This window comes from Bufo bufo, chromosome 1, assembly GCF_905171765.1.
Source record: "Bufo bufo chromosome 1, aBufBuf1.1, whole genome shotgun sequence".
Lineage (NCBI taxonomy): Eukaryota > Metazoa > Chordata > Amphibia > Anura > Bufonidae > Bufo > Bufo bufo.
The window spans coordinates 20,090,160-20,103,786 of NC_053389.1; the positions used below are offsets into that span (position 1 = coordinate 20,090,160).

Genomic DNA, 13,627 nt, shown 5'->3' on the forward strand with positions numbered 1-13,627 from the left:
TTGTAAAATCAGTTTTGAATACCTTGAGGGGTGTAGTTTATAGAATGGGGTCATTTGTGGGTGGTTTCTATTATGTAAGCCTCGCAAAGTGACTTCCGACCTGAACTGGTCCCTAAAAATTGGGTTTTTGAAAATTTTTGAAAAATTTCAAGATTTGCTTCTAAACTTCTAAGCCTTGTAACATCCCAAAAAAATTAAATATCATTCACAAAATGATCCAAACATGAAGTAGACATATGGGGAATGTAAAGTAATAATTATTTTTGTAGGTATTACTATGTATTATAGAAGTAGAGAAATTGAAACTTGGAAATTTGCAATTTTTTTAAAACTTTTGGTAAATTTGGTATTTTTTTATAAATAAAAATTAATTTTTTTGACTTCATTTTACCAGTGTCATGAAGTACAATATATGACAAAAAAAACTATCTCAGAATGGCCTGGATAAGTCAAAGCGTTTTAAAGTTATCACCACTTAAAGTGACACTGGTCAGATTTGCAAAAAATGGCCAAGTCCTTAAGGTGAAATAGGGCTGAGTCCTTAAGGGGTTAAGGCATACATTTTAGACTACTTGTTAAAAACAAGCTACTGCTTCTTCTAATACTACTGTGTGTGTATAAACTCGGGCATCTGCCCCAAATATGGAACATTTTTGGAATTATTTTTATATATAATAATCTATTATTTTTATATAAAAAAGCATAACAAATGCCACAGTGTTTCATAAACAACTTTTAGGGGGATCGGAGAACTTTTGATTTGGATAGAATTTATTTGTATGTGAATTGAATTTTCCGAGTCATTAGAATTGGACCCAAAACTAATTTCAAGAAACTCCTTCATTTGTATCCCCGATTCCTTTGCAGTGTGTGTGCCATTTGTCAGACTTTACTTAGGCTGAAAATTTTTAAATTAAAAACTGTCTGACTTTTTTTTAGGAAAGTGATAAAATAGCAATTGTAATGCTGTATGTATAGCCACTGAGTTATTCCACACTCCATAGAGAATATTGCAGTACAATAATAATATGGATGTAGCCATTTGACGGCTTTCCTTTGGGCACAGCACATGAAATGTGATCTCGGTTCTGCTGTTTCTGAACCAAGACACAATCAATAGTAATTCAGTGTCTTTAAACACTCAATTTATTGGTAAAAACAAGAATGAAAGATTTTTATGATTTAATTTTTTTTAAATGGAAAATATTAGTAAGTAAACGAGGTGCCACACGGTACAGGCAAAACATGCTCCTTCATGCATGTAAACCCTAATCCAGACTCACTGAAGCGTCTTTACTGTGTTCTGAAGGAACTGAGAATATTTTGATGAAATATGTGCATTGAACCTACACTAACCAGCAGACTGCATGAAAGTGACCCGGGGCCAAGGTGGTGTGAAAACATTAAATGTGGGCATGAGCATGTTTATTGTGTTAATAGCATTGACCCATCTGGTCTTTCCCCACTGGTATTGAGGACAGTAGAACCTGTTCTGTACCACTGGAAGCACCAGGGTCACACTGGCAAACGAGAGTAAAAGAGAGGGTACAAGCTCTGATACCAAAGTGGACCTCCAGCAGATGACAGTCACTATTTTTGACAAAAGTGCACTATAATGTTTGCCCTACAAGATCTTAAAACTTTCTCACTCAATGAAGTGGGTCACATTGCAGCTAAATTTCAGTAATGCCATACACTGGCAGTTGCTAATTGCCCTCTGGCCTCACCTTAGACCACATGGAGTTGCCCCCTCCATACTGTCCATGGGCAGCAGTGTAAACCGTATTTAGGGTCCATATCCTTTCCATGATAACACTTCTATCTCCTGCTACCCTGTAATGAGCTAAAATATTATGTCCAATATACTCACGGTACTGTACATCATGACAGTTTTTTTTAGGTATCTACGGCTTCAAGGGGTTGTGCCAAGTTTGCAAGTCATCCTCTGTCCACAGGATAGGGTATAACTAACTGATCCCTGTGGTCTGACGGCTGGGACCCCCAAAGATCCTGAGAGCAGGGGCCTTGTTCCCACTCATGCCCAACCTACTGCTCCATTGCTTCTCTGTGGGATTGCTGGAAATAGCCAAGTATCCCCAGAAATAGTCAAGTACCCTTATTGATCAGTTCGTTATCCCCATCCTGTGGATAGGGGATATCATGCACACTTGGCAAAACCCCTGTGCAAAAATTTCACAACCTCATAAGATGTTTTTAAGATACAGGGAACATTCTAAAGAGTTTCACTATGATTCCATGAGTCCAAGATAAATGCCTTATTATACGTTGTTAAGGGTTTTTCAATGTTTAAATGGTTTAAAAGGTAATAATTCAATATGATAATTTTGGTTCCATGACTTAAAGGGAGTTTACTACCAGGAAATTCTCTGATAAACCAGACACAATACCCTGTAGGGCTAGCTCAGCTAAATGTACTGATACCTTTCACTTAGTGATGTCTGGCTTCAGGAGAAAAAGTACTCATATGCAGATGAGCATTTAAGTGCACTGAGGGTGGACCCAAGCCACTTTGCGCACTCTTGCTTCTCTGCCAGCCCCTCCTTCTCCATTTTCATTGACAGGTCCAAGCAATATGGCTATGAAGGAATCCAGGCTGTTAACCAAGAAGGGAGGGGGGGGAGTAAGGGTGCAAAGAGTGCCTTAGGCCCGCCTTTCGTGTACTTAATTGTTCCTTTGCATATGGATTTCAAAGTACTTTTTCTCCAGAATGAGGCAATGTATCAATACATTCAGCTGAGCAAGCCCCACAAGGCATTGGTGACAGGTTCCCTTTATGAAGGTTTTCCAAAATTTTAAACAAAGGTCTACCGTGAAGATATGTCCTCAATGTGTTATTGGTTTGGATCCCACTCCAAATACCCCCACTGATGAGCAAAGCAAAGTGAAATCTGCACTCACTGGAGATGAACCCTGAATCATCTACATGACAGTGTCTGGTGCTGTAGCTCAGTCAATTCAAGTGCTGCTACTCTCTGCTTCTAATGCTTCACCCTGAGACCTCCATCAATCATACATTAATGTTCTATTCTAAGGGAAAATTATTTGCATACTGTAACCCCCCGATGATTAGGAGAATGGTGGTACTGTCCCCTCCATCCAAGTCTATGGGACTGATGTTAAAAGTTGAGTACAGTGCTTGGCTGTCTCCTTCAGTCCTAAACCTCTGATCCTTTCCAATGGGGAACACAGGACTGCAGTTCACCTGATCACTGGGGGTCCAAGTGTTGGAACCCATAGAAACACTTATCTATCCTACAGAAAGGGGATATGTTGATTGTTCAAAATCCCCCTAAGACATGGAAACACAGAGGAACTTGGCATTGTATGCCATATATGCTTAATCCACAGAACCCTATGGAAGGTCAATAAAAAGAAAGAAAAAAAAAGGGCCATCTGTCTTTTTTCTCTCACCATAGATGACTAGAAAAACCCATCACAATGTGCCACGTATAAAGCGATGCAAAACTCAAGTTACTCAGCTCCATGCAGCCAGGTAAGTACTTGTAGACACTGTTGAGGGTGCCCAGGACTACTGTAGACCATGGGCAAATCTAACATAAAAAGGTTTGCATTTCCAGCACCCCAATCCAATAAAATGTATGTCTTATGATTAACCACTAAAAACCATCATAAAGAATCCCTGACACCTAGGCATTGTAGGTCTTTTTCCTCCTAGCCATGGTGTGAGCCAATCTTTATGCCTTTAGTGGATTTCCAATGGTTCTCCTCATAGGTTCATAAGAAAAAAATAAAATATAAATAAATAAAAAATATTTTTTAAATAAAGTTGGGATATTTTACCTTCTCCTCCAGGATTTCAGGATGGTTCCTCTAAGGGGATGATTGTAGTGGGTAATGATGATACCACTGCTTCTTCTCTAGAAGTTGAAACCAGCAAATGCATCAAGTGAGCAGAACAATGCAGCCGTTCCCACTTCCCTCCCTCATCTTCCTGCCTGAGATCTCATTTTTGGCAGCAGAAATCACTAGTCGAGATGGACTGAAAGTGAAAGCATTGCAATAGGGGAACCGTGACATTTCCACAAGTTACAGTATCTCATACATGTGGAGCCATGAGGCTTACGGATGTAGCAGGGGTAACACACACACTCTTAACTCAAATTTCTTAACTCATCGCGTTATCTTGAAACAAAAGCCATTGAAAAGCAATTGCTTAACGCATTTAGTTGCATTTAGTTTAGATAACATGTCGCATAAAGTATGTGTGTTAACCCTGCTACATCCGGTAGATATCACTCGTTCTTAAATGTCATCAATATTTGCCCATCCCTTAAAGTTGGCCATTACTATACGATCACCAGCCTAAAGCCTGGTGCACAAAATACAGTGGTCCCTCAAAATACAATGACCTCATGCTATATAGAACCCTGAAGAAGCTCATTGCCTCATAATGGAAAGTGATTTACATCATACTGTACATAATCTACACTGCTCAAAAAAATAAAGGGAACACTTAAACAACACAATGTAACTCCAAGTCAATCACACTTCTGTGAAATCAAACTGTCCACTTAGGAAGCAACACTGAGTGACAATCAATTTCACATGCTGTTGTGCAAATGGGATAGACAACAGGTGGAAATTATAGGCAATTAGCAAGACACCCCCAATAAAGGAGTGGTTCTGCAGGTGGTGATCACAGACCACTTCTCAGTTCCTATGCTTCCTGGCTGATGTTTTGGTCACTTTTGAATGCTGGCGGTGCTTTCACTCTAGTGGTAGCATGAGATGGAGTCTACAACCCACACAAGTGGCTCAGGTAGTGTAGCTTATCCAGGATGGCACATCAATGCGAGCTGTGGCAAGAAGGTTTGCTGTGTCTGTCATCGTAGTGTCCAGAGCATGGAGGCGCTACCAGGAGACAGGCCAGTACATCGGGAGACGTGGAGGAGGCCGTAGGAGGGCAACAACCCAGCAGCAGGACCGCTACCTCCGCCTTTGTGCAAGGAGGAACAGGAGGAGCACTGCCAGAGCCCTGCAAAATGACCTCCAGCAGGCCACAAATGTGCATGTGTCTGCTCAAACGGTCAGAAACAGACTCCATGAGGGTGATATGAGGGCCCGACGTCCACAGGTGGGGGTTGTGGTTACAGCCCAACACCGTGCAGGACGTTTGGCATTTGCCACAGAACACCAAGATTGGCAAATTCGCCACTGGCGCCCTGTGCTCTTCACAGATGAAAGCAGGTTCACACTGAGCACATGTGACAGATGTGACAGAGTCTGGAGACGCCGTGGAGAATGTTCTGCTGCCTGCAACATCCTCCAGCATGACCGGTTTGGCATTGGGTCAGTAATGGTGTGGGGTGGCATTTCTTTGGAGCTCCATGTGCTCGCCAGAGGTAGCCTGACTGCCATTAGGTACCGAGATAAGATCCTCAGACCCCTTGTTAGACCATATGCTGGTGCGGTTGGCCCTGGGTTCCTCCTAATGCAAGATAATGCTAGACCTCATGTGGCTGGAGTGTGTCAGCAGTTCCTGCAAGACGAAAGCATTGATGCTATGGACTGGCCCGCCCGTTCCCCAGACCTGAATCCAATTGAGCACATCTGGGACATCATATCTCGCTCTATCCACCAACGTCACGTTGCACCACAGACTGTCCAGGAGTTGGCAGATGCTTTAGTCCAGGTCTGGGAGGAGATCCCTCAGGAGACCGTCCGCCACCTCATCAGGAGCATGCACAGGCGTTGTAGGGAGGTGATACAGGCACGTGGAGGCCACACACACAACTGAGCCTCATTTTGACTTGTTTTAGGACATTACATCAAAGTTGGATCAGCCTGTAGTGTGTTTTTCCACTTTAATTTTGAGGGTGACTCCAAATCCAGACCTCCATGGGTTAAAAAATTTGATTTCCATATATTTTTTTTTGTGTGATTTTGTTGTCAGCACATTCAACTATGTAAAGAACAAAGTATTTCAGAAGAATATTTAATTAATTCAGATCTAGGATGTGTTATTTTTGTGTTCCCTTTATTTTTTTGAGCAGTGTATTTCAATTACATGTAAGGGCTTGCTTTACCAATCTTAGTTATCTGCTTATTTTTCTTACAGTGAGACTTCAATTTCTCTTATTTTTATTAAGTCTTCAATTTTTCTCTTTTTGTGATGATATTTTGGGCCTTTAGAAGCAATTACGGTACTAGTTTTTCATAGAGTTATGGACTCGAGTTGCAATGGTCACCCAGAACCAATTAATATTGTAACATGAGGGACCACTGTACTCCTTGACCCAACCTTCATTTGATTTCTGCATGACCGATCATGTAATGTGTATGGGGAATTCTACCCAAAGGAAGAAGATAAGGAACCAGCAGTTGAATTTCCAGAAGCTTAATTGTTATGGTGGCCGTCCTTGCCCACCTCCACTGCTGGTGGAAATGGCTGCTACCTTGCTCATCCATTCCTACCCTTCAGGGCTCTGGATTTCTGGTTCCACCACTCCCAGTCTGGTGATTCCTGCCACCAAAATAGCAACGCTTCTTCCGTGCAGGGTAAGACTTAGTTCCTGCCAGCAATACTTTCCTGTGCTAATAGAGCATGTGTTCGTTCCTGCTGTTAAATTGCCAATGGCTTCAAGAAGATGCCTGAGAAATAGGTTCTAGTTCACTAGTGTCCTGCTAAGGTGTACTATTTGTATGTGTGTCTGTTCCTTGTACCATCTTTTGCCTGACTTCTGGTATTGACCATTTAGTGCCTAACCTGACTTGCCTGATCTCCATTTTGACTTTTATCTGTCCACCCAGACCTTGGACTGTTTATCAGATTGCACATACTTTGTCATCCATGATCCTTAGACTGTTTATTGGATCTCACAAACTCTTCCTGCCTTGACCTCGACCTGTGCCTGACTTTTTTAAATTTTTTGACATTTTTGCCTGTTTCCCATGTGCTCTGTATTGGTGTCTTAAACAGAGACTACTCCATGAGGCCTGGTGGTTCCACTGCGGTAAAGTCCAGATCCCTGTATAGAGGTTAAAGGGTTTCTTTCACCACATTTTTCACTGTTAAACAGGCTGACATAATACATGTGCCAATGTCACCTGAATTTAACTCTGCTATTTTTTTTTCTGTGTTCCCCCGTTTTTGTGAAATTTTTACTTTTAGTATATGCTAATTAGCCTCTAGGAGCATTTAGAACACATACGTGCACAGCCATAACTGGAGATGGCTTATTTCCCTAAGACCAAAAGAATTAGATATGCTGAAATCCAACAGCCTGATCCTTATGTGTCTGACATCTGGTAGATCCCGTACACATTAGATGGCGGTCCGATGGGTGTAGCTTATATGCATCAAATGTGTAAAATCAGCTTAAGATGCCAATTTTACTTATCTGACATATATTATATGAATATTGATGGGGGATGTGAATAATACTATTATAGACTAGTCATGAGCAGCATAGGCAATATTCAAATTCGCGATATTTCACGAATTTGTGGCAAAATATTTGCATAAATGTGCGAATTCGTGAACTCCAGTCGTTATATTTTTGATTGTGAAAATCGGCAATGTAATATGCGCATATTGTGCATGCAATACAGGCGTGGCTCACTTTTGCTACAAGCTGCTAGAAGTTTCCTGAGACTGGAGAAAATGGTTGGCAGCAACTTTCATGACTCTGATCACTGTAAGTAATTTTACATTACAGCACTGTGCTCCAATATATTCGATGATGCACATATTTTTGGCGCAATACATGCAGCTTCACATTTATTCAGGTCTGAGTAGATATTACTGATTGGTGCACTAAGTATTGTTATGACATCACAGCACTATGTCTGTAGGATGTATGTATGGACAGCAGAGAAACAGTAATTCCTATCACACTCCCTAACACCCTGCACTGGAACCTATCAGCTCCACTATATCACTATCTAACCTTCACTGACTATCTGTATTATATATATGAGCTAACTAACTATCTAATGTAATTGGATAAGGAATAGGATCCAGATGAAAGCACAGAGCTCAGCAATGTCACTGCTCTCTCTCTCAGAACTGCAAAAAGAGGGGAGGGGAGGTTCTTATATAGTAAGGGGTCGGCAACTATCCTATTGGTTGCTAGGGATGTTGCTAAGCTCTGACAAAGATATTGCAGCCTTCTCATTGGCCCACAAGCAAGAAGGAAGGGTACTGATGAAAAAAAATAAAAAATCAAGAATATTCGCGATCACGAATATATAGCGCTATATTCTACATCTTTGAGAATTCTCGAAGTGCCGATATTCACGATAAAAATTCGCGATTAGAATATTCGCGATCAACACTACTATGGACATGATGCAAATGTATTGAATTGGATCCAGTAAGATGTTGACCCTTGCCCAGGTATGTGACATACCCCCAAAATATGTCCAGCTACACGTCTGAAATGTATAATTTTGTTAAATGGGGCAATAGTTTCTCATATTTCCCCTTTTTTTAAATAAAACGGTTTACAAAATATTACACAGAGCACTGTAAAGTCAGACCATAAATACATACTATCAGTTTTGCATATTTTACCCAACGTGTGCAGCCATGGGTTACTTCCTCTTCAGATGTCCTTAGTGCAGTATCTTCTACATGGCATTGCAGCAAAAGAACAATAAAATTACACCCAGGACCTCATTTTATCCTTCATTCTGCCTGTAAATGTTCTAGTGGTCTGCATCGATGCAGAAGTTTGAGCTTTGGAGCTGCTCTCCCTACTATAATAAAGTTAGGTCCTCCATCTTCTTAGGCATGCTTCTCTCAGATCTAGACCCCCACATCTTCTGTGGTTACTTAGTTTTGTGCACTCGTGGAAACCACTCCGATATTGAGGTTACAACGGTCACATAATTGACTACGTGAAACCTGACGGCTGATATTGCACTTTGGAAGAAACATACTGAAATTTGTGCTCATTCTTCATCAATAACAAGGAAGATTCTTGTTCTTCAATATGTGTGCAGACTGAAAACTGTTCTTAGCTGGGGGTTTGCTACTATTGCATCTAGTCCAGATAGTTCTTTACGTGTGAAACAGCATGGAAGAAAAGGTAATACGTCACATCAGCAGTGATACATTGTAGTCAGGACAGGGGATAGATATGTGACTGTAAGAGGATAACAAATGTTTACATTTCCTCTTACAAGAATATGTGTGTTTTTCTAGCGATGCACGGTTCCTGTTAAGTTCTTGTGGTTTACCAGCGACTAGAGTTGAGCGGACACCTGGATGTTCGGGTTCGGCCGAACTTCAGAAAAAAGTTCAAGCTCGGGACCCGAACTTGACCCCGAACCCAAACCCCATTGAAGTCAATGGGGACCCGAACTTTGGAGCACTAAAATGGCTGTAAAAATGTCATGGAAAGGGCTAGAGGGCTGCAAATGGCATCAAAATGTGGTTAAGAGCATGACAAGTGCTCTGCAAACAAATAGATAGGGAATAGCGGATAGGGAAATGACTTTAAATAACATGAAATTCGTAAAAATAAAAAAATATAATCTTGATCTAGGAGGACGAGGTCCATATGGAGTAGGAGGTTGAGGAGGCAGTGGATGTGGCGGTGTAGGTGGAAGCGGCGGTGGAGGAGGAGGTAGCCTACACTGCTTTTTGGTTTTAAATTTATTTTTATTTTTTTAAATTAGGGTACACCCCAAAACATTGGGAAATATAACCTGTGATAACCCCCTCCAGTCGTGCTAAACACACGTTCAGACAATACACTGGCTGCAGGGCAGGCCAGCACCTCCAAGGGGTAAAGGGCAAGCTCAGGCCATGTGCCCAATTTGGAGACCCAGAAGTTGCAGGGTCTGACCCCTGTCAGTCAGTTCGTGTAGGCGTGTGCACACTTACTGCCCCACCATGTCGCACGTCCCCGTGATGTTCACGATCCAATTTAATATCTGCTCTATCAACTTTCGATGTTCTTTTCTGCGCCTACCGTGGTGATCACGGGTGGCGGGGAATCAGGGTTCCAGGCCGGAGAGGGAGCGTGAGAAAGAGAGACCACATCCAAGGGAGGATTAATTTTTTCAAATTTAAAATAATAGAGTGGAATTATGGAACTAATTATTAAAGCGTAAAAGTGGGACAACTTTTTAAAGTTTAAGCATTGAATGAAAGGATGTGCCGCGCATTAATTAATGAAGAATTTATTACATTTTATTCCCTGTCAACTATGCAGAGCAGGGGTTTCTATCCGGCAAAATTTGAAAAATGTCACCTGACAATGTAATTGACGATTTTTTTAAATTTATGTTCCTGTCACCTATGTAGAGGTGCCCCAGTGACATCCACCATCCATTTCGATATCTTCTCTATCAACTTTCGATGTTCTTTTCTGAGTCTACCATGTTGATCACGGTTATTGGCGAATCAGGGTTCCACACCGGAGAGGGAGCGTAAGAAAAAGAGACCAAATTTAAGGGAGATAAATTTATTTAAAAAAATTTGGGGATCGAGCGGAAATGTGGGAAAAGCTGTTAAATCGCAAATGTGGGACAAATTACAGAAGCCCAAATGTGGGCCAGAAGAGTAAAGCGGAAATATGGGAAAAGTTATTTGAGGCGAAAATTTGGGACAAATTACAGAAGCCCAAATGTGGGCCAAAAGAGTAAAGCGGAAATGTGGGAAAAACTGTCAAAGCGCAAATGTGGTACAAATTACAGAAGCTTAAATGTGGGCCAAAAGAGTAAAGTGGAAATGTGGGACAAATTATTGAAGCGCAAATGTGGTACAACTTGTTAAAGTTTAAGCATTGAATCAAAGGAGGTGGCGCGCATCAATTAAAGAAGAATTTCTGAAATTTTATTCCCTGTCACCTATGCAGAGCAGGGATTTATTCACGTCTAAAATTGTATAATGTAGAATGTAACAGAAAAATTTGTGAAATTTATTAACCTGTCTACTTGGTATCACAGAAAAAAATTGCTTATTGTCACCTGAAAATGTTCAAGAAATTTCACCCAAAAATGTAACAGACAATTTTTTTTTTTTACCGGTCTACTAGATATAGCAGTGGTACATCACATCCAAAAATTGGTGAATTTCACCAGAAAATGTAAATGACAAAGTAGTGAAATGACAAAATAAAATACGTAAAAAAAAAAAAAAAAAGTGATTTATGATGTGAAGTTCAATATGGAGTAGGAGTTTGAGGAGGCGGTGGACGTAGCGGTGTAGGTGGAAGCGGCGGTGGAGGAGGACGAGGTAGCCAACACAGGTTTTTGGTTTTAATTTAATTTTTAAAAATTAGGGTACACTCCAAAAGAGTGTGAAATATCCAAAATACAAGCATGAGCAATTGCGCTGCAGTATAACAATGGCTGGTTAGTGCCGGTATACATGTCTATTCTGCACAAGGTACGGACAAGTCCTGAGGGATCCATGTCTGGTTCATTTTAATGAACGTGAGCTTGTCCACATTGGCTGTGGACAGGCGAAATGCCGCACCCTGCTGTTAGAAACACACGTTCAGATAATACACTGGCTGCAGGGCAGGCCAGCACCTCTAAGGCGTAAAGGGCAAGCTCAGGCCATGTGCCCAATTTGGAGACCCAGAAGTTGAAGGGGGCAGACCCGTCATTCAGTGCGTGTAGGCGTGTGCACACATACTGCTCCACCATGTTGCTGAAATGCTGCCTCCTGCTAAGACGTTCCGTATCAGCTGGTGGTGCTGGTTGTTGTGGCGTGCTGACAAAGCTTTTCCACATTTCGGCCATGCTAACCTTGCCTTCTGAGGTGCTGGCAGTGCCCCAGCTGCGTTGGCGACCTCTTCCTCGTCCTCTGCCTTCGCCTTGTGCTTCCACTGTGCCCCCGGTGTCAGGTGGAAATGTCACCAGCAGCGCGTCTACCAGCGTGCGCTTGTACTTGCGCATCTTATGATCACGCTCCAGTGACGGAATTAAGGATGGTACGTTATCCTTGTAACGGGTATCCAGCAGCGTGGCAACCCAGTAATCAGCACAAGTTAGAATGTGGGCAACTCGGCGGTCGTTGCGGAGACACTGCAGCATGTAATCGCTCATGTGTGCCAGGCTGCCCAGAGGCAAAGAAAAGCTGTCCTCTGTGGGAGGTGTATCGTCTGTGTCCTCTGTATCCCCCCAGCCACGCACCAGTGATGGCCACGAGCTGGTCTGGGTGCCACCCTGCTGTGAACATGGTTCCTCCTCCTCCTCAATCTCCTCCTCCTCATCCTCCACCTCGTCATCCTCCAGAACTGTGCCCTGGCTGGACAATTGTCTACCTGGCGTTTGTGGGTGCAGGAACCCACCCTCGGAGCCACTTGGGAATGACTGGCCGGAAACCCTACGAAATGACCCCTCTTCCTCCTCCTCCTCCTCCTCCTGTGCCACATCCTCTTCCATCATCGCCAGCAGCGTTTTTTCAAGGAGGCATAGAAGTGGGATAGTAACACTGAGAACGGCGTTATCGGCACTGGCCAGCACTGACAGGCGAGCAGCAGCACTGACAGGCGAGCAGCAGCAGGATGAGAACGCCGATAGCGCACACAGACGGCCCGCACTTTATGCAGCAGCTCTGACATATCGGGGTAATTTTTAAGGAATCTCTGCACCACCAAATTCAGCACATGCGCCAGGCAAGGGATGTGCGTCAAACTGGCTAGTCCCAGAGCTGCAACGAGATTTCGCCCTTTATCGCACACCACCAGGCCGGGCTTGAGGCTCACTGGCACCAACCACTCATCGGTCTGTTGTTCAAGGCCCGTCCACAGCTCCTGCGCGGTGTGGGGTTTGTCCCCCAAACAGATAAGTTTTAAAACTGCCTGCTGTCATTTACCCTGGCTGTTTTAAAGTAGGTGGTGAAGGTGTTATGCTGACCGGATGAGGAACCGGTAGAGGATGAGGAAGCGGAGTAGGAGGAGGGAGCAACAGGAGGCAAACTGAAGCGCACTGCAATCCTCGGTGGTGGAAGGACATGTGTCAAACTGCTATCCGCCTCAGGCCCAGCCGCCACTGCATTTACCCAGTGCGCTGTTATGGAGATTTAACATCCCTGACCGTGCTTACTGGTCCACGTATCCGTAGTCAGGTGCACCTTGCCACAGATGTCATTGCGCAGTGCACACCTAATTTTGTCCCCTACTTGGTTGTGCAGGGAAGGGATGGCTTGCCTGGAAAAGTAGTGGCGGCTGGGCACGACATACTGTGGGACAGCCACCGCCATAAGGCCTTTAAAACTATCAGTCTCCCCCAGACGGAATGACAGCATTTCAAAGGCCAGAAATTTAGTAATGCTGGCATTCAGGGCTAGGGACCGCGGGTGGGTAGGGGGGTACTTCCTCTTCCTCTCCAGCGTTTGGGAGATGGAGAGCTGAAGGCTTCCGTGGGACATTGTGGAGATGCTTGGTGACCCAGGTGTTGGTGTTGCTGGCAGATCCTCTGTTTGCGGGGTGGCAGGTGGCTGTCACGGCCATGGCTATGACCGTGACTCCTGAACCGCATGCGGTTGTCAGCGGTTTTCTTTGGTGTTCAATCACAGGTGAGGGCTGTGGTATTTGCCTCACCTGTGGTTGCCGCTGGCAACAGTGTGTATGTGGCAGCGTAGCAGGCTGAGCTGTGCCATTGCAGCTCGCTACGTTGTGCA

At 43.4% G+C, this 13,627-nt stretch overlaps 1 protein-coding gene across 4 annotated transcripts in view; it reads right to left on the bottom strand.

Moving 5' to 3' along the window:
• The window catches only part of CD22 (CD22 molecule), a 126,952-nt gene extending 122,923 nt beyond the window's left edge, over positions 1–4,029 (bottom strand). For 2 of the 4 annotated variants that reach the window (XM_040420981.1, XM_040420954.1), the window contains exons 1-2: positions 3,823–4,028; positions 1,728–1,843 (exon numbers count right to left, since the gene is read on the bottom strand). In XM_040420981.1, the coding sequence (XP_040276915.1) occupies positions 1,728–1,765 (38 nt within the window). In that variant the 5' untranslated portion in view covers positions 1,766–1,843; positions 3,823–4,028. Of the gene's footprint in view, positions 1–1,727; positions 1,844–3,822 lie in introns of all 4 variants that reach the window. The other 2 variants (XM_040420962.1, XM_040420971.1) reach the window with 2 other exon arrangements.
• Between the last annotated feature and the right edge of the window lie 9,598 nt (positions 4,030–13,627).